This window comes from Artibeus jamaicensis, unplaced genomic scaffold, assembly GCF_021234435.1.
Source record: "Artibeus jamaicensis isolate MK-2021 breed Jamaican fruit bat unplaced genomic scaffold, CSHL_Jam_final contig_386, whole genome shotgun sequence".
NCBI lineage: Eukaryota > Metazoa > Chordata > Mammalia > Chiroptera > Phyllostomidae > Artibeus > Artibeus jamaicensis.
In genome coordinates, this window is record NW_026521811.1 from 2,289,854 (window position 1) to 2,311,841 (window position 21,988).

The 21,988-nt window shown below is 34.4% G+C and overlaps 1 protein-coding gene and 1 pseudogene across 2 annotated transcripts in view; one reads left to right on the top strand and one right to left on the bottom strand.

Annotated features, from left to right (window-relative positions):
• Positions 1-8: 8 nt before the first annotated feature.
• LOC119047619 (tigger transposable element-derived protein 1-like) lies at positions 9-1,081 on the top strand (annotated as a pseudogene).
• Positions 1,082-2,083: 1,002 nt separating this feature from the next.
• Positions 2,084-21,988, bottom strand: part of PIP4P2 (phosphatidylinositol-4,5-bisphosphate 4-phosphatase 2) — a 39,365-nt gene continuing 19,460 nt past the window's right edge. Inside the window, exons 3-8 of one of the 2 annotated variants that reach the window (XM_037143063.2) lie at positions 21,164-21,270; positions 20,049-20,172; positions 17,627-17,699; positions 13,450-13,502; positions 4,440-4,530; positions 2,084-3,663 (exon numbers count right to left, since the gene is read on the bottom strand). In XM_037143063.2, the coding sequence (XP_036998958.2) occupies positions 3,491-3,663; positions 4,440-4,530; positions 13,450-13,502; positions 17,627-17,699; positions 20,049-20,172; positions 21,164-21,270 (621 nt within the window). In that variant the 3' untranslated portion in view covers positions 2,084-3,490. The remainder of the gene's footprint in view (positions 3,664-4,439; positions 4,531-13,449; positions 13,503-17,626; positions 17,700-20,048; positions 20,173-21,163; positions 21,271-21,988) is intronic. The other variant, XM_037143064.2, reaches the window with a different exon arrangement.

Genomic DNA, 21,988 nt, shown 5'->3' on the forward strand with positions numbered 1-21,988 from the left:
TACTCGAGATGGCATATAGGACTTGCACAGTTAGAACAGTCAGTGCTGGCTTCAGATCTACAAAGGATGGGCCTGCTTTCTTGTTAGGGGCTTATGCAGCTGGTGATTCTAAGTTGAAGACAATGCTCATTTACTATTCTGAAAATCCTAGGGCTGTATCTACTCTACTTGTTCTTTAGAAATAGAGTCACAAAGCCTGGATGATATTACTTCTGTTGTAACATGGTTTACTGAATACTTTAAGCCCTCTGTTCAGAATAAAAGATTTCTTTCAAAATATTACTGCTCACTGAAAATGCACATGGTCACCCAAGAGCTCTGATGGAGATGTACAAGGAGATCAGTTTTGTTTTTCATCCTTGTTAACACAACATCCATTCTGCAGCCCATAGATCAAGGAGTAATTTTGACTTTTAAGTCTTATTATTTAAGAAATACATTTTATAAGGCTACATAACTGCTGTATACAGTGATTCCTCTGATATATTTGGGCAAAGTAAATTGAAAACCTTCTGGAAAGTATCCACCATTCTAGATGCCATTAAGAACATTCATGTTTCATGGAAAGAGGTAAAAGTATATACATTAATAGAGTTTGGAAAAAGTTGATTTCAATCCTCATGGATGACTCTGAGGGGTTCAAGACTTTAGTGGAGGAAGTAACTGCAGATGTGGTGGAAACAGCAAGAGAATCAGAATTAGAAGTGGGACCTAAAGATGTGACTGAATTGCTGCAGTCTCATGATAAAACTTTGAAGGATGAGGAGTTGCTTCTGAAGAATAAGCAACAAAAGTCATTCCTCGAGATGAAATATATCTCTGGTGAAGAGCTGTGCACATCACTGAAATGGCAACAAAAGATTTAGAATATTCCGTAAACTTAATTGATAAAGCAAGGTTTGAGAAGACTGACTCTAATACTGAAAGAATTTCTACAGTGGGTAAAATGCTGTCCAACAGCAGCACATGCTACAGAGAAATAGCTCCTGAAAAGAAGAGTCAATCAAAGCTGCAAACTTCAGTGTTGCCATATTTTAACAAATTGCCACAGTCATCCCAGTCTTTAGCAACACCACCCTGATCCCTCAGCAGCCCTCAACATGGAGACAAAGACTCCCCACCAGCAAAAAGATTATTACTCTCTGAAGTCTAACATTATGGTCAACATTTTTTAGTAATAAAGAATTTTTAAATTAAGGTATTGTATTGTTTTTTATAATATTTTTTTTCTTTTGTGAACTGATTTTTCATGTCATTAGTCCCTCCTCATATTAAAAAGATTAACTCTTTCTACTGTCTTGAATATAATCTTTGCCAGTTTGTCTTATGGCTCTGCTTTTGATTATTTTCATATAGAAGTGTTCTTTTTTTCTTTTAATCATTCACTGGATACTTTCCTGTATGATTTCTGCTTTAGGGTTTTACTTAACATAATATTATGTAAATATTTACCTATATTTTATAACAAAATATATAGTCCAGATCCAAGGGCATGTAAGAAGTTAACACACTAATTCATTCAATCATTTATTTATTGATGTAACAAATATCTATTAAGCCCGTATACATTAGGCACTGTTATAAATGTTAGCAATAAAACAGCAAGCAAGATCACCAGGGTTCCCACTATCATGGAGTTATACTCCAAAAGGAACACAATCATGCAGCATGTAAAGAATGGGACCAAAGTAGGTTTATAATTGTGAGTACATAAAACAGAGTTTATTTTTATATTATTAGTTGTTAATTATTATATTATTCTCCATACAAACAGCTGTGAACCAACTTTGGCTTCACCCTTTAATTTAATATGAGATTTCAAATTAATAGGAAAAGAATGGATTATTAAACATATAATGCTGTTACTAGTTAACCATTAAGAAGAAAATAAATTAGATTTTTATTTCATACCTTACATAAAGTATATTACAAATAGATATAAAATCTATATTTTTAAAATAAAATCATAAAAACACTAGAAAAATAAGTAAATATTATATAAAGAAATATATGTTCTCAAATGTGAAAGCTTCAGAATAAGATCTCAAGGCAATTTTGGAAATCATATCTTATTTTTTAAAAATGGAGTATAACAAGGTGAGTTTTGAACAATAAGCTTTATTAGTGTATTTTCAAAGGTACATAAAATCCTGAGTTACCTTACTTACTCACCATTGGTTATTATTCACTCTTCAAAGTTTACATGTATTTTGCTGCAAACTCTGCGATTACATTTTTATACAAATCAGGAACATAAATAAATTGAAATACTGTTGTTACCCCTGGAATAGCCAATTAATGTACTTAGATCATCTCATTTTTTAATTCTACATTAAGAGTTTTAGAACATAGTTTTTCAACGGAGCAATTTCTCAAAACTGCAAAGATAGGCAGTATAAGATCTGATTCCTTAAATCTTACTGAAGTCTTTGAAAACTGTTGATTTTGGCCTTTAATCTATTTTCATGAATAAATTTGTAATTATCTGACCAGTTATATTTGAGAAGAATCATAAGAGTAATGACTATCTCTAATCTCAACATTTCAGCTAGTGTAAAATTTCACAGGCTCCCTTCACATACAAGCAGTCCACAATTATCTCAATAAGAAAAATTTACTATGATTTAATAAAGAGGCGGTCAATCCAAATGTAAATATATCTTTGTTTAAATGGTTACATACTATAAAACATGTTGTGTAAAATAATTCCTCTAGGCTCTATAAAGAAAAGCATACAGCTGATTAACATTAAATTCATAAGTCTAGACCAGAACTTTTATAATTGGTAAATAGAACAACAGAAAAAATAAAAGACAAAAGTGCTGTGATCTTTGCAAAACAAAAATTATCCAGCATCTTCAACTGTGGACAAATAAATATTTTCCTTCTTGTATTTTAAATTACTACCAAAATAGTATATCTTTCTACAAACAACAAAAACAAGCATACAATATCTAAAAATGTTTTTTAACTGACATGAATGTCAATGTCAAGTCTCCAAAGGTACAGTCAAATTTTTTTCCCAAGTAAGGTCACTATAATTTTACGTTAAAGTTATAATAAGCAGTTCAAGCAAAATACATATTGCTTGCATTTTAAAGCAGGTGATTTTGATAGTTTGATTAAAATGTAAGTATAAATGTAAAGCTATTGTAGAAACATTTATAAACATTTCTTGGGCATACTCTCAGATCAGCAAGTAATGGAATAATTGATTTAAAAATGAAAAGTGATATTAGATCTAATGCTTGATGACAAGTCCAAAAATATCTTTAAGTCATGTAAACATGAGGAAATGGACTTTATTACTTGGAGCTTGAAAACCTAGCAGCAAAACAAACTATTATTTGCATATGATGCAGTGCAATGACCTTTTATTCATAAAAGACTCCCAAAGTCTTAAAACTTCATACATGAACCAGAATGAAATTCATTAGGATAAATGATTTAAAGATGTCCAGAGCAAGTTATCAACAAATGCTAGATACTCTCACCTGCATTGCTTACTTGTAAGCAAGCTTATGCAAAACTGTGTTCTGGATAACTCACTCTTATGGCTCCCCAATAACAAGCTCGGATGAGGCAGATCAAGCCTAAGAGATAAGCAATTGCCCATGAAACATAGGTTGCATGAAATCGCCTTGCAAAATCTTGGGTGGCAACCTGAAATAAAAAGCAATATAAAAATAAAAAGTTGGAAAAAATTTTAAACTACTTGCTTAGAGAATTTATGTTAATTTACATGTGATTTTTATGAACTATATCTCTGAGGCTACAAAATCCCCATAAAATATGAATTGGTGTACTTTTGACTATCACTGACAGGGTAAAATTTAATAAGATACCACTAGTTATAGGAACCATGAATTTTTATGAAGTAAGCAAAGAAGCCCACTAAAACATATTCATATCTCTAAAAGGAACTTAATGTATATAATTCCACCTGGCTAATGATATGCAGACAGGTGCAACAAAGGTGCATGGAAAGTAAATGGCAGCAAAACAGATCAATCTCTTCCTCTTCTGGGATCATATCCAAGTCAACAGCTTAGTTTCAGTCTCCTTTGAAAATAAGTGAACATTGATAATAACCTGTGCTTCACTTGAAGAAACAGAAGAACCAGCATAGCTGATTGAGTATCACTTTGGCTTTAGCTGGAGCCAAATTGGTTCTGGCATTAAGTGAAAACAAATGGGCTTTTGTTAAACAAATGGTAAAGTCTCCAATGTCAAGGACCTTCAAAGGGGTCCCAAGACACCATTTCTTCTGGACTGGCAAGCTTCACTAAAAACAGGTCTATGGACTGAACTTCCAATTGCCCATAGTCCTTCAGAAGTTTCTGGGCCTGATATGCCAGGGAGGCAGGCTCTTCAGGTCTCACCATTTGCTTGAGATAAAGTTGAGAGGGAATAATTCTAATAGAGAGTAGAGTACTCACAGTTAATCCAACTCCAATGAAAATACAGATCATTCCAATGGTAATATATGCACAGCAGCGTCTTTGTGGAAGAGCAGTACCCACTGAGGAACTGTAAATTAATGAGAGCAATACAGAATATTATTTACATAATCACTCTCCATTTCATCTGTGAGTACTCATCTATGGCTTTAGTAACATACACACTTCCATTTATTTCTTCAGCTTGGGAGACAAGAACATGCATAAAATGTCATTTTAAGGACTAACATGAATCATAATCATAAATATTGAATTTTTGATATATTATTGTGGCTTTAAACAAAGTTCAAGCCTTGGTCATTGACAATATCCACAAAAAAAACAGTGTGGTCAATAATGATCTTCCAAGACAAAAATATATTTTCAAAAATTGTATTCCAGAGTAGAAAATTAGTGTCATCTTACAAATACCATTTAATTTTTAAAGCCATTTTGATTTTATGTCAACAATAGAGTTAAAATACTAAATCATGTACCTTTGCATCTGCCTCCAGCAGTCTAATCTACCATAGATTGGAAACCAATAACATTTATTAGAATTATATATTGAATAAGTCAAAGGTTCTTTTAAATTATGGTTTTTTTAATTTTTGCTTTTCACTGAAGAAATAAATTTGGATAGGAAGAATTAACATTGTTAAAATGTCTATACTACCCAAAGCAGTCTATAGATTCAACACAACTCCTATCAAAATACCAAAAGCATATTTTATAGAACTAGAATAAATAATCCAAAAATTTATATGGAACCACAAAACATTCTAAATGAATATTGGAGCAGCTTTTCTGTGGGCCAAAAGAAATTAATTTAGTACATTCATTTCAGTTTGTGAATTCTGCTTAGAAAACTCATGCCAATTTTCATCACAATTTAAATAGTCACTAGCTCTGGGAAATCTTCCCAGAAAGGAACCTACTATCCTTCTACAACTCAAGTGCTATTTCATCACAAGAATAAGGCAATGACCAAAAAGCACCTATTGCATAGACAATAAAATCTTTTATACTTTGAATAGATATGTGGTACCAGTATGTAATATATAGTATTGTTCTGCATGTGTTAAGACTTTATGGATATGTGTTAGACTGTATGTTTCTGTGACTTGCCTTTTTATTTTCTTGATACTCTACATGAGACTCTTCCATACTTATATATGGAGGCCTAGTTCATCCATTTTCATGACTATCTTCCTTTATATGAAAATACCAGTTTACTCTCCCTGTTGATAAATAGCCAGGATTATTTTAAATTAATTTTTTGCTATTACAACAAGGCTGCTTTAAACTCTTTTAGGTTTCCTCATGTACATACACAGGAATTTCTCAAACATACACCTAGGAATAGAATTGCTGAGGTGCATTGTAGACATGTCTTCCACTTTAATAAATGTCAAAGTTGTATTTCTACCAAAACTGTATGGAGCTCCCATTGCTCCCCCTCACCTTCTTCAACATTTCCATTCTTTCTTTTTTTTTTATGTTTGCCAATTTCATGAGTTGGAACGATATTCTATTAGAGTTTTAATCTGTATATCTCTGATTTCTAGCATGCTGAACATCTTTTCAAATGCTAGTTGGCTATTTTCTAGTAATTGCTTCTTTTTCTAGTAATTGCTTGTTCATATTAATATTGTCCCTTTGTATCAGGCTATCTTAGCTTACTGATTCACATATCAACATAAGAAACATCCAAACCTGTAAGAATTTTTATGAGTTCATTTGAGTCAAGCTGATGACAATTACCAGAAAGCACAAAACAAAACAAAACAAAACAAAACAAAAACTTAACCCTACATCTAAAAGAACTAGAGGAACAACAACAAACAAAGCCCAGGGTGAACAGAAGGAAGGAAATAATCAAGATCAGAGTGGAATTCAAAGGTAGGCCTTTGCTTTATCTATCATTTTACTTTTTATCCAATCCCAAGGTTTCCTCACTTTGCTCTTTCCCTGCCTCTCTAATCTATCACCAGTGGATTTTATGTAACCTTCTTATGCCTCCTCTTTTAATTGTAATATATAAAATAAAGTGCAAAATGGCCATTTTCTGGAGTATTTTCTGTCCTTTGAGATTTTGCTTCCCAGCAACTGTCATCAGTTTGGTTCAAATAAACTCATAAAAATTCTGATAGGTTTGGATGTTTGTTTCTTTTGTTGACAAATGATAACAAAACCCAGAATACAATAGTTTAGGAAAAGTATATTTCTCTTCCATATCGGAATTTGAAGGTAAATTTATAGCCTCGGTCTTGTAGCTGCCTCACTTCATGATGCCATTGACTCAGTACAAGTACAAGTCTCTTGCTGCCACTGCCTCTTCCTGCCAATTGTGGAGTTACATAGGTGTTTTGCAGGTTTACAGGAATGAGAAAGGGATTAGCCAGGTCATTCCAGGCCTAGCAGCATGAGATTAAGGGACAGAATCAAGGAAGTATATTGTATATTTATGTAAGTTGAAGACTGTTTAGGCAGGGACATACAGAGTTGTATAGAGGTGGAAGAAAACATTAACAGAGATACCACTAGAGAAGTTAGGCAAATACCTATACCTAGAAGACTGTATATACCTTACTAAAGAGTTTGTAGTTTGTTTTTGGATTTTAGGCAGTGGGTGTATAATAAGTCCATATGGTACACTGATGTCAGTAAGTAGAAAATGTTCTTCCTCAGGATACTTTACATGCCACTAATAGCCAAACCTAAGAACAATAGAAACAGCACCTCTGTGGATTGTTCAGTGTTTAATCTACACAACTCTACACCATAGCTATGAATCTGGAAGCTACTAAAAAATCTGAAGTCAGAGCATTTAAAATTCATATTTGCATTTGAGGACCATCACTCCAGTAAATGGATAGAAAACTGTAAGCCTAGAGGCTAGGAGATACATGAGAAAGCTGGTGTGGTTGTCTTGTAGAGATCTTGAATGCATGAATAGTGAGACTAAGAGAACAGAATTAAAATGCCAAACAGAATTGATGGGATTTGTTTCCATTTAGATGGGGAATAAATGCACTTAGATTTCTAGCTTGGGCAGATGGGATAACATTCATTAATATAATAAATTCATCAATACATTAATATAATCAATTACAGAATGAGGTTAAAAAAGCTGGATATGATGAGTTTGAGAGGACTATGGACAACAGGGCTGAAACAATAATAGGTAAAATAGTGAATATAGATTGTATAGTTATATTTGAAGCTCTGAAGAATGAGCAGGGGTGATTTAAAGGCATATTGGTTGGGTTTACTGACATGCAAATAACAGGGGAACCCATGAAAAAGCCTAGATGTAATGTGGTCAAGTCGCAACCTTGGAGAATAAAAATATTTGACAACTTGGCAGAGAAAGTGACATCAACAAAGGTGATAGCAAAACAATGATCCAAGATGTAAGAGAAAAATGGGAGAAAATGGTATCTGGAAACTAAGAAAATAAATGTTAAAAAAAACACAGGATAATCAACAGAACCAAACACTACAGAAAAAACAAGCAAAATGAAGACTAAGCAGATCTATTAGAACTTGCAATTGGGATGTGAATTTTGTGAGAACAAATTCAGTGTCCTGGTGGCTAATTGTACTTTCCTCCAGAGAAAATGGGATGCCATGATCACATGAAAGGAAGAGGCCTGCTTTGTTCTGAGAAGAAAAAATGAAGTGAGCAAATACAGATAAGTTTCTAAGCAGGACATGAGAGGAGAGGGAGTTCACAGAGAGTCTCAGTCATCTCAGAGAGAAACGAGGCAACTCCTCTGCTGAGAAAAAGACTAGTGGGTACAGAGATGGGCATTTCAGAGGAACAGTAACTATCTGGAGATAACTTATTTGGGAGCTATGGGTAAGAGTTAATCAAGAACATTTAAAAAGGGAATACCAAGCAAGGGTTTAGCTAAGTGTAAAGCTATATGCTTGTAAAGAGCTAATTAATATAGAATTTCTTCAGCTCTCAGTTATCTTGGGATGAAGGAAGAAAGAAGTCATGGCCATGTTGATCCAAGATTGGTGGTTTGAAAAGTAAATGGATAGATGTGAATTTCAAAGGATGAATACAGTCAATCTAGCAGGGACTTTGCAGGGATTGTTTACTCTCTTTTTTATACCCACAAGATGAAATCCCTTGAAGGCAAGGTTATATTTTTTATTTTGAGCACAGTACCTAGCACAGGACTATTTGTTGAATTCATGAATAATATAAAAGAAAGCACTAAATAGCAAAATAAAAGAGTTAGTCTGCAATTGTTTAAAATAGTAGGAGGGGATCCACAAAGAAATATATTAGTGACATGGAAAAATGTTATTTAATTATCATTATCATCACCATCTCTACTAGTCTTAGGCCTATTAGTATATTTGCATGGAAATGTAAGCTGGCTTGTATTTCAGAATTCTAGGACTTCATCTTCTAGCCAGCAGTGTCCACAAAGTGCTCAATTGAAAATGAACCTCACCATCAGCTACAACTGAGGTATGATTGTATGAGTAAGAAACAATGATATGAAAAAGGACTTCATGGTCTCAGTACCCCTGAGGGAAGCCTTCCCTATATGTCTTATGATAATTTCACAATAATGATTTAGTAACTCTTATAACTTAAAAATAATTTCAGGATATTGTTATTTGTGTTTAAAGAAATAAAATTCTGTAACAGAATCTTACTTCAACAGATGATTCATCATTTTGTTATGAAGAAAAACATTCAAAGAAAAAAGAAATCCAGGTACCAGCTCTGAGTGTTCCTTTGATAACAGCATCTCTGCTCAAATAAATGCCTTGAGGCCTCCATGTTTAGCGTGTGATTCCAATTCTATCAATATTCCTCTAGAATACTATTTAAGCTTATTTAGTCCATGTGAATTTCTATGTAAGTTGTTTCTTAAGTAATTGATAAAAGTTTTTCTTCACATTGACTGTCTCGTGATGTTTTAACCACTCACAGAATATCTAGACATTCAATATTTCTTTATCATTTGCAAAATATTGCCACTGTTATAAAATAATTAACCAAGCAAAATCACTTCAGCTAAATCTTTAAGTACTCTAACAGTTCCTCATCTGTAAAATGAGGATAATAACTCTTGCATTCCTAGATTGTGGGGCAGATTACAGGTAGTATGTCTATGTCTAAAAGCAACTATCACTGTGCTTAGCACAGAGCCTGCTAATCGCAATGTCTTTGTTTTTTTTATTTTCTACAGAATTTTAAAATTCAATTTAGTGTTCTCAGTGAGTATAGCTATAATTTAATTTTCTTTTTGTAAAATACAAATAATACAGAGAAAAATGGATCATTCACATACTTATGTGGGGGGGAGTGTCCCTCGAGTATATATATTTTCTGCATACTTATTTGTAGTTATTCACTTTGCTTTTCCATATGCACACTTCTAATTGATTCAACAAAGTGAAGAATTCAGATTTATTTATTAATTTCACAAATAAATAAAAAAGGAAATATCTAGTCCTGGCTGGTGTAGCTCAGTGCATTGAGCATGGGCCTCTGAACCAAACAACCGTGGTTCTATTCCCAGTCAGGTCACATGCCTGGGTTGCAGGCCAGTTCACAGTGGGGGACACACAAGAGGCAACCATACATTGATATTTCTCTCCCTCTCTCCTTCCCTTCCCGTCTAAAGAAAAAGAAATAAAATCTTTTTTAAAAAAGGAAATATCTATTCCTTTGAAGCTAGAAATAGGCTGCGAAGAGTTATTCTCTCAGAGCTATATTTAGCTGGAATCGGTTTTAGTAGAGATAAAGGGAGATATTTAGTTACATATTCTCTATTTCTTAGGCAGTTTTTAATTATTTTTTCCTAGAAATCATTCTTAGGATTTCTCTGCTATCAAAATAGATAAGGTATTTATATCATTATAGGAGACTGTGGGAAATGTAGACCAGCTCCCACCCAGAAAGGCCAGTGGAAATCGAGCTCTGGCACACAGGACCCATGACCCTGGATAGGTTCTCTCATGGGGAATCAGCCCTGCATTGTACCCAGGACACTTTGAGACTTGCTTTTTGCTAAAACTCTCTCACCCTGAATTGAGGCAGAAAATGTTCACTGCATATCTTTAAAGTAACTTCCTAAAATCTATGTTAAACTTCCCAAGAATGAGTGTAACCAGTTCAACCACTTTTTTCTTTGCATTACAAATATCCTTCTGTGATATAATTAGCAACATCCTAACCACCAAAGTCGAACTTATGCATAGTAAATGAGGACTATCCTCAATGTAATGTGCCCAAAAAAGCAATAAAAGCCTGTCCAGGCAAGGGACGGGGTTGGCCCTCTCTTTCACTGAGAGAGCACCATGTCATCCCTTTTTCTCCACAGATTTCTGTAATCCATGTGAATTTGTCTCATCTCATCCATAACACTGTGGATACTGTGGGCCAGTGTCCACATCATATCATACTAAGGATCACACAAAATAAACTAAGAACTAATATTTTCAATATTCAAAACTGAATTGTCAAAATGTTCCAGTTTAATTTCCTTAAGTTATAGTTCACACACACATATAAGTAGAGAATAATAATTTTTCAATTCAAATTTTATTATCTAAATAGATGTTGTGCAGACAGACTATTGTTAATCCAGCAGGCCTGAGACTGCAGTCCTTAGAAAGATCTGCTTGCTAGGTTGGCCCTTGGCTGGCATCTGGAATCTTAGATTTCTAGAAAGTTCCCACTATTCCCTAACTAAAAAGAGTAGCTTAAAAATGCCTAAATAGAGAGAACAATATGGTTAATGCTAAACACCTGCTTTCCTTTTGGGAGTCTGGAAATGAGGTTCATGCCATGCAGTAGGTGCCTAGGGGACAAGCTCCAATAAAAACCATGGACACTGAGTCTCTCATGAACTTTTCCCATAGACAACATTTCATGAGAATTGCAACACTCTTTCGCTAGGAATTAAGGGGGCCCTGTGTGACTCACTGGGAGGGAACTAAGAAATTTGCTTCTCTTTCCTCCAGACCTTGCCCCATGTGCCTTTTTCTGTTGCTTATTTGTTTTATATATTTTCACACTAATAAACCATAGTTGTGAATGTAACAGGGTGCAGCCAAGAGGCGAGCCCCCCAAAAAGAGATTTGGAATGGGGTCCAGAACTCAAGGTGTCCAGGAAATATTATAAAGACATATACGATGTCCTCACCCCTTACCCACCTCCCACAGGTGTCAGTTGGGGGAAGAGACAAATGGAGAGGAGCCAGTGAGAGCAGTTTTGCATAGCAACAGTTTCACAGATAACCTCTAGAATGGTCATTTAACATATGTATAACTTTAACTGGTTTCATGGATATGTTAAGTAGCTGTGGCCATGCTCTGAGCCTAGGGGATGGAAGCAACTTCCACCCAAGACATAACTAGGAGGCAACTCCCCCTGAGTATAGCGCCTATGTGAGAGCTTGGAGTTGATTGGCTCCACGCCATGGGGCCCTGCCTGTACAGACTCACTATGGTAGCCCAGTAAAGCTGGGAGAATATGGGAGTCCTGGCAGGTGTAGCAGATTGTGGGAGGAGTCAAAAATGGGGCTGCAGAGGAAGGTTGGCGTGGAGATTTAAATGTAGATGTGGCAGCCATTGAAGAGAGAACCACACACTTTCAGCCAGAGCGGGGACCCCTGCAGCCTATGGAGGGGAGAACCATGCACTTTTGGCCAGAATGGGGACTCCAGCAGCCATGTGAGAGAGAATCACCATGTAGCTTTAGCAGGGAGTACCACATGGCTTTGCCAGAGTGGGGACCCCTGCAGCCAGGTGAAAAAGAGAGCCATGCACTTTTGGCAGAGTGCAGACCCTTTCAGCTTTGGTAGAAGAGAACCATGTGGCTTTGGGGTGCTCCCTTTGGCCATGTGGCCTGGGAAGCAGGAGAGACTTTGCCTGGAAAATGGGTACAAAGAACTCTTGCCAGTAGACCATGAGAAGGTGCCACATGGATTTGGAGTAATTAGAGATCCTGCCTGGATGGCGACACAGCTGATGGTGCCAGAGGCTTGAAACACAGACATATACTTCTTTTTCAGAGTTATGGTACCTCAAATTAGGGCAGGGGTAAAAGGAAGCACTGTGGGTGTCTTTGGGGCATCCTAAAAGACTTTAATATATTAATGGGGACACTGGGTTGCTACTTTAAGTCTGTATAGCTTTAAATAAACCTTTCCTTTCCTTTTCACAAATATCTGGAATTAAGAGATGTTTTTCCTCTGCCAGCAGACAGATGAGCCCAGTAGGTAGTCTGGACAGTATTAGTATACTATCCTTGGGGGGGGGCTGTTGTTCTGTAACAGTTTTTGGCATCCCTGGGTGGGCCAAATATTGCCCCCCTTGGACCTCTGATCTGTAATACGAGTATAAACATTTAGTACTAATTTCTAATAGTTCCCCTAGAAATTCATGGAATCTTGGGGTGACTTGGGGAACTCCAACATAAAATGTCTTTAATCAAAATATCTTCTATTTTTCCCATTGTTACATTGTTTTTTATTTTCCTTAAGAACACCATTTAGAAATAAAAAGAAATAGATTCAATAGTTAAGATAGATAAATAATTATGTAAGCTTTGCTATCAGTTAATAATCTTCTTAGGAGAGGAGAAGAGCTAACAACTACCTTTTCTTTTAAATGGTAGCCTATTTTTTAAATATAAATTATTGATTATTTTCAATAGATTATAACCTCTCAGGACATTTGAAAATGTTACTGATAAGTAACATTTACCAGGTTACTGATAATTTTAGTACTTTCTTAGAAATTGATTTCCTTTCAGAGAGAGAGTGATAATCAAGCCTAATCATTTAAATTTCACAATGAAATATATATTGAGTTTTAATTTTTTTTGTTTTGAAAAGCATGAATATATCAAGCATCCATTCATTTCATGGCTCGCCTTAAATCAAAATCTACTTAAATGAGAATTCTGGAATCTTTAAACTGTTCTCCAGTATTTCCTAGTAGCATTTCCAATGGTAGAAAACTTACATATTTTTGCAGTGTGGGCATTTTGCCAGAGTGTTGAACCTCAGTTCCATCCACTGTAAAATAAATAAAGAAAGGGATTGAAAAGAAAAGCAACAGAAAACTATCCAATCTGATAGGATGTTTCTTTTAGTTCAAATGTCATTGTGGATCACAACAAAGCAATCATCTTCTCATGGTTGTATGATCTTTTCCTTCTGGCACTTCTCCTTCTGCCTTAAAATAAATTTTTGAATTCCCATCTGAAACAGTTCCCATGATTTTCCAAGGTTCTGACGCAATCTGGGTTTGCTTTACAAAGAAAACTGAATGTACTGCTATATTTAGGGTCATTTCTTTCAGATTTATGTCTTAGTTTACTCCTAGAGTATAAAAACTTATTTCATGTACCTTCAAAGTTTTTTTCCTTTAAATCTTGAGAACTAGCCTTTTAAATACATAAATATTTAGATTTATTACTAAAATGCAGTTTTTATTCTATTAATGTAGGAAATCCACAAAATAAATAAACATATTGGATACATGTAGAACTCAGGTTAGAAAGCTACTTCCTGTTCTGTCCTTGCTTAGTCTATGTAACAAAACACACTCCTGTGATGCAATCTTCTCCTTCAATTTCCTTCCCTGTACATATAGGTAGGTACTAGAACAGGGTACCTTCCTCACAGGAGTGTTATGCAGATACTTGAAAAGGATTACTGGTAGTAAGCTCACTGGTTAAAAGAATGTACAGTATAAATTTAAAGTAAATTTTTACCACAAAAAATATTTTAAAATACCTTTCTCACCTTCTATCTTGTTTGCTTTTGTATATACTTTTTTGTAAAGTTTGTATTTCCTTTACAGTTTTAGGAGAATTCCTTTAAGCACATTAGCAGTTTTATCATCAAACAATTTTCTTTTATTAAAATTAATTTTGTTTAGGATTCACATTACTCATTTCTCTTTTTATATCTTTTTAATTCTAGGTAATTCAACTCTCTACTGTTCGGATGTCTTAAGAAGCTTCCTTATATTCATGCAGGACTAGCTGAAGGCTATATATTCCCTGAATAGCAGGACTTGCTGAAGGCTATATATTCCCTTTATTCTTCTGCAAAATATTTCTAAGCAATGTCCCTCAAAATAATATGGTTAGCTCTGGCTGGTGAAGCTCAGTGGATTGAGTGCGGGCCTGTGAACCACACAATCGTGGTTCAATTCCCAGTCGGGGCACGTGCCTGGGTTGCAGGCCAGTTCCTAGCAGGGGACTCACAAGAGGCAACCATACATTGATATTCCTCTCCTTCTCTTCTTCCATTTCCCCCCTAAAGATAGATAAATCTTTTAAAAATCTTAAATAATAATAATAATAATAATAATAATATGGTTAGATGATCCCCACAAAATGGTTTGGAGCTTAAAAATGTTTTTACATACCATATTAAAACCCCTTCTAGGATATTAGCAATGATGCATGCTAAAAGTATGCGTCTAAAGAATGCACCCATAAAATTTTTTGTTTATGTAATTTTTTATTCACATAAATCCCAGTGACCACAGAACTCTTTACTCACATAACATCTATTATTGTTCTATAAAATGAGTATTCTATTGAATATCCTCTGGAAAACACAAATTTAGCTTTTCTAAACATTATCCATGGTTCTAGCCAGGCTGTGAAATAAATAGTATGAATAGTGTGAATTCCTAGTAAATTTAACTTTAGTTGTATAACACTGATGTAATAAAAAATGTTGTTGAGGATTTGATCTATTGCATTGCTCTTTTAGTTTAATCCATGAGAATAATTCTCTTTTGAGTTGTAGTTTTCCAATAAACGTTCTCTTATGTAACTTTTTAAAGCATATTCTCCTTGTAATAAACTGTGTTTTCCTCCTTTTGTTGACTTTAAAGACTCATAGCTAAAATTTAGTCTCATTTTAACAACTGCCCAGGATTAAATTTTATGCATACTTATATTCTTATGCATTACATCATATTTTTTCTGCCCTTGTTTTTACTCTTCTTGATTTTTTGATATTTTATTTTCAATGCTATTGAACTCCGTGACTTGTCTCAATTATTTTTGGGCTTTGTAACTGAAGGGGAAAACAAGGCAGAGAATAAGCAAATGAATTACCCTAAGAGTTAAAAGCTTTAAGGGCAAAGAACATACTACAAAGGATATGACCATTTATGATCAGCATAAATATAAAACTAAGGCAAAGTTCTCGAGTCAGAATTAAGAACTTTGGAGTTAGTTTGTTCTTCATACGCTGAGCATCTCTTATTTATCTCAAACTCTCAAGGGTAACAGTCATCCAATAGATATATACTGGATTTCCTTAATCACCAAACACTTTGTTTACTAGGAATTTTGAAATCAGCTTCAGAGGGAGGTAGGGAGCACGGGACGAGGTGGGCTGGGATAGGAGAAATAGAAAAATATACTTGAAAAATAATTTTTAAAAAATTTAAAAATTAAAAAAAGAAATCAACATCAAATACCATATATTAATCCAAAACAGCCTTTCCTGCTAAAAAATTACAGTTTCTAAGTATAACAACTGTGTTAATATGCTAATATAATTCACTTGCCTGCAATGATTATTAAGTAAGAAAGAGCCAGTTTTAGAAATTAGTCTTTGGCTTGCATATTATTTCAGTGATTATCTTCTGGAAGGAAAATATTTAAATGTATAAATTTCCTTAAGTAATAAAAACCATAGCACAAATATATTAATCTAACTTCTCAGTCTGGATCATTCTCTAAAATTCACTACCAGATGATTTCAAAAAATTAAATATAAACTTTTAAAATAGTTGTCTTTATTCTTCATTCCCTTATCCATCTGCCCTATTATTAGTATGTATGGTCAATTCTCCCTCTGAAATTCTTATACTATTCATGACCATGATCATCACTTTTCTGAATAACAAAAGCCAAACATCTACTATTGTGCTTCCTCAGGCTTGCCTCCATGCAATCCATTCTGTGCACAGAATCCATATATGCAGAATTAATTATAAAGCCATATATAGCATTCTACTGCTCTCTGGGTAATGTCATTTCCTCTAGGCTAGGCACTTCTATGTGTGCACTAAGAACACTGTATTGCATGTAATTGTTTTAATTGTCTTTCTTCTATTAGATTAGAAAAACTCATGAGGGCAGGGACCGTACCTTCTTCTCTCAACATCACTTAGCCTCATGCCTGAAACTCACCCAATATATATTTTTGAACAAATACAGTCAGCTCACTTATAATGTGGCTATAAAGATTATCTGTGGCAAAGATTTGGAAAATAAAATATAACTAGGCAAAATGCAAGGTAAAAATGGAGGGGAGCTCATTAAAGTAAGTGGAAAAAATAAACTTTGAAGATTTAAAAATAGTATTTCAAAATATAATTTGCTTATATATAAGAAAGAAAAATATTTGTTAGTCAAAATAATAAATGTATTAATGCATACAGTGTATTATTCTGTATTAAATCAATAGATAATATTTTTTAAAAATTTGTTAAAGACCCTCACCAAGTATATATCCTCCAATCTGTGTAGTTTGTTGCTGATTAAACCAGTGAATATAAATGAAAGGAAGATTTATCTTGTTCTCCTAAATCAGAAAAATACTAGCAATTCTGGCTAAATGTAGTAGATTGGACACATGTATGCATTGCTGTTTCCTTGCCCAAACCTGAGTAAAGTGATAGTAAATGGATTTTTAAATGTATAATACAATAAGGACAAAGAGAATCAGAAGAGTAATGGCCTCAGATTTTCAGACAGTGGAAAGCTGATGTACACATGGCACCTAACTTCATGAAAGGGTGCCTGACCACCTGTAGAGGTCCTATTAGTAAAAAGCAGGCTGGTTCACATGAAGAATAGGAGACAGCTCAGGTGTTGGGGTTAGCAGGTGCTTTCTCTCAAAGGTGGAATTTAAGGGTAGTGGTAAAAACAAGAGTATTGGTTGTACTTCCCTCCACACCACAATATCAGGATCCTCTCCTCTCCCAAAACATGCAAGAGAAGAATGATTCATTCTAAAAGGAAATGGACTAAAGGTTTGTGACCTAAACAACATTAGGCACAGCAGAGGGCAAGAATAAGATAGCATTCTAAAAACAAAAACCAAGTGAAAGTCTACAGTTTGAACAGTGGGTGAGACCTTTGTCCTATTACCTTTCTTACCTTCTAGAAAGTATCTTCCAAGCATAACCCTCACAAGAGATCCGAGATATGGAACACCCCATCGAAACTTAACCTAAAAGAAAAATGACTTATTGACACTAGTAGTCAACAATTCTTCACAGAAGGAGAAGGAGGAGAGGAGGGGGAGGGCTGGAAGAGGGAGGGTAAAGAAGATGAAGAAATAGTTTACCTCCTACTGCATGCTTAGAGATGCCAGAGATTTGCCCTCCAATAAATAAACTTTTCAGTAAAGTTCCTATCACCAAAGGAAAACAGTTAGAAAAATGGGTAGAAAACAGAGACAAGGCATAAAAAAGAACAAATCTCAGAAAAAATATAATAGCTGCAAAAAGATGTTGTAAAGAAGATAATGCTCTTCAGAAAAAGGAAAGATTAATCAGAGAACACAAGGAAACTCATGCAAGTTAAAAAATAATTTAGATCAGTAAGTAAAAGGAGAAGCCAAAAGGGAAAATAAAGTGTTTGAAAGAGAGAGAGAGACAGTTAGTCAGTGGAGGTGATTTATCATAAAAAGTCCCAGAAAAAGGGAACAAAGCAAACGAGTGGACTAGGAGGAGCCACTGGCAATTCAGCGAGTTTGCACACATATACCCGAAGGCACATTGACTAATTTCAGAGCCAGGGACAAAATAAAAGAGGAAAGAGGACTATAAAGAAGAAAAAGGGTCCAAGCAGTTGAATTTCTCAATAGCAGAGCAAATCCTTAAAATGTTTGAGAGGAAACAATGGTCAACCTATAATTCTAAATCTGAACAAACTGTAAAGTGAATGTGTGATTACATTAAAAACTGTTTAAGAAGTAAAAATGTTCAAATTTCTTTTTCTGTATCTTTTCTCAGAAAGCTAAGAGAAGATGTACACCACTTAAGGGAATAAACTCCCTAAAGTTTATTTCCCAGGGATTCCCACATGGGAAATGGTACACAAAATTCCAAGGATAATATGAAAGGAAGTCCAAGGGTGACAGTTGTGAGGCAGGATGCTGAAATAACAGATTCCTTCTCTATACTGATAGAAATTTTATAGTGCTGTGAAAGAAAATGAAAATAATTAATAATTTGAACATACAAAATTAAATTTAAGAGGGGGAGGGAAATTATTAACAAATTCAAGAAAAATTTAAAGCCAGAAATGAGAGAAATGGAATACATTACTTGACTCAGCTGTGATCATAGATTACTTAATTATAAGAAATGCAAACACCAAGTTTACTTGAATAAAATATTATATTTCTACCATGATTATGGAATGAGAAAAAATATGAATGGGGCAGGGATGTGATCAGTGCTAAATCCTCAATCTGCATTTTACAAGATAATAATATCTAAAATTGTTTAATCAAAAAGAAAAAGGATAAGCAAACAATTTAAACATATGGAAGTAAATGTCAGCAGAGCAGCTGAAAGAGATGAAGGTTTCTGTGGGACGGTATTTGGGGATAAATTAGATAAAGAGATGACCAAGATTTTCAATAAATCTTTATAGTCCTATTTGACATTTGAAATTATGTTCACAAATTACTAAAATACAAGTTGGAAGAAAAAAAAAAGCAAATCATCTATACTTTTTTAAGCTCATTCAGCCCTTAGGGGCAGGTTTTGTTTATATAGAAATTTCAATCTCCTGAGCTCCACCCATGCTTGCCCTCATGTAGGTTTCTTTAATTTTTCTTAGGGAGTTTTTTGTCTCCAATGAAGGCTGAATAACAAAAGAAAGCCTATTTTTACCCTTCCTGAAAGGGTAACTTTTAAAAACCAAACTTAGGGTTAACCACAAAAGCAGTAAAATAAGTACTTAAATTTTGTGCATATCAAATTATATACCTTCTAAATTTTTACCCAGTGGTTTATCTAGTTACAAATACCAGAGTTAATTCCCTATATTCCAAGTTTCTTTTCTTTTCTTTTCTTTTCTTTTATTTATTTATTTATTTTATAATTAATTTTATTTAGTTATTTTTCAAGTACAGTTTTTTGTCTATTTTTCCCATCCCAGCCAAGTTTATTTTCTAAATAAGAAAAATTTTGATAAATTATAGTAAGAGTTTTTTTCCTGAATCTATCAACCTACACTTTGTGCTCCACTGAGGAGGTGAGGGTGGGGCGAGATTCTGCCACCAGTCAGGCCAACAGGAACTAGTGCTATTTCTCTTCTTTAGCCTACCCAGAGAGGCCCCTTTTGGCAAGTGAACCAAGCAGAGGATGCACCTTTTGTCTAATTCACAGAATATACTGCATATTCTAACTGCATGTCTGATTTACTATCTTTCTTTAAAAGGCTCCACTTTAATCTTTTACTCAGTTTATACTGGACAAAACTATAACACCATAAGCCACTGTTCATGTGGTCATTTTCAACACTTACAGATTGATGTCACTGTAACAAATGTCTGATTACTTACCAGGAATGTGTTTCCACAGTGTCCACACACAACCCTTGTACCTTCTGGCTGGATTGGCAATGCAGGTTGAGCTGGTTGTTCTTCAGAAATAAGCATTACTGGGCCAAGGTTAATTATACGTCTACTGTAGAAAGAGAAAGGAAACAACTTCATTATCCCACCAATGGGGTGGGAAAAACTTGTGATGTATGGCCTAAAACACAGAATATAGCATTGAAAATAGGTTATAGAAATTGTTTTAAAAAGTAGATGAATTAAGCATTTGGCTTTGGAGCCAAAATCACAGAAAGCAGCAATAGTTAATATTAAAAAAAACAAAAACAAAACAAAAAAACAATTTAGGAATCATTTAACTGCCATTTGCAAGTTCTTATAAGTTCAAATCAGAAAATAGTTCTTGTTTCCTATCTAGGAAGACAACTTGAGCTTGGTAGAAGACTCGATAAAATAAAATATTGTACGTCAACCAATAGTGTGTGCTATGAAGGTATCAATATGCTGAGTCACAGCCACATTTCCTGGAGCAGGCTGGTATTCCTTGATGTCTACTTAGTCACATTTGAACAGAAAGGGAAGTGGAGGAGCTCCTTTTCTCTCAGGCAAATGGTTTATGAACTGGTCCAAAAGGCAGAAACCACAAGGAAAAAAAAAGGGTCTTGGTATTCTACAATCTGGGCATATCCATGGTGGCATTTGGCATGGGCATATAACTCCAGAGTTTATTGTACAGATTATGTTCATTAAAAATTAGTGCAGCACATGGCAGATACACAATGATGATTAAAACAGAAAACTTCTAAGTTAAGATGAACTATGTCAAAGGCAAACTAGTTATTTTAAAATGTTTAATAACTAATTGATTTATTATAGTGCATTATGTATATAATATCAAGAAAACTTCTCTTGCTCATTCAGAAATATTATATCTTACAAATACCTGTGACATTAATTTCAAACTGAGCATACAATTCCTTTAACAAAGAAAAATAGATTCTATAATTACTATGAGGACAAAAACCCTGTTTAGAATAATGCCTGGCACATATAAGCCTTTAATAAATACTTGTTGAATGAAATGAATAAGTGAATGAACAAATGGAGTCTTCGTCTCTTACCAGTTAGGTCTTGGACAGCCTATTCGCTGAGATGTGTCCTTACAAATGAGGAGACAATTACAAGGGCATCTGACATATTTCTTCCCTGTTGGGGGATATTTGATTGGCTACATAAGGGAAGAAAATGCAAACACAGCAAAATTAACCAAAGTACAGATTCCCAAAGTTTGTTTGTGTATAATAAAAGCAATAATTCCTTCACAACTAAGGTCATGCTACCTCAGCACAGTTTAAGGAAAAGTGTATCATAAGTGCTTTTAAATAGCTCAAATGTTGGTAAGCACTCTGGGAGATTTGGGGGCTGTAGAGATATTTCAAAATCATTTTGTATGGGACTTTTAATATGGGAAAAATATTTAGAGCACACCAAGAGTTGTTTTCCATTTGAAGTTCATACGACAGGATCATCTATCTGGCCAGATGCAAACATTCACTGGGGGCTTGTGTACCTGTCTGGGAAATGCAGGCTTTGTAAGAATAGTGGACAAAGAGAAGTATATGAAAAATTTGAACTTTTCCAAAATTTTCCTCACTAGAATATCAGAAGTAATTAATTGTATAACATCTTCTAACTTAAAAAAAGCATTTCTTTTTTTTTCCTTTAATTTTACAATCAATTTTAAAGCCAGAATGAATAACACCAAAGAAAACACTTCCTTCAATACTAGGTCTTAAACTTATTAAAGTAAATTTCTATGATGGACTGAGAGGAACATAACCTCATTCCTGTGGCATGCCTGTCAAAAATGTATAATCTGAATGTAATCTTGAGAAAACATCAGATAAACCCAAATTTAGGAACATTTTACAAAAATATCTTCCATG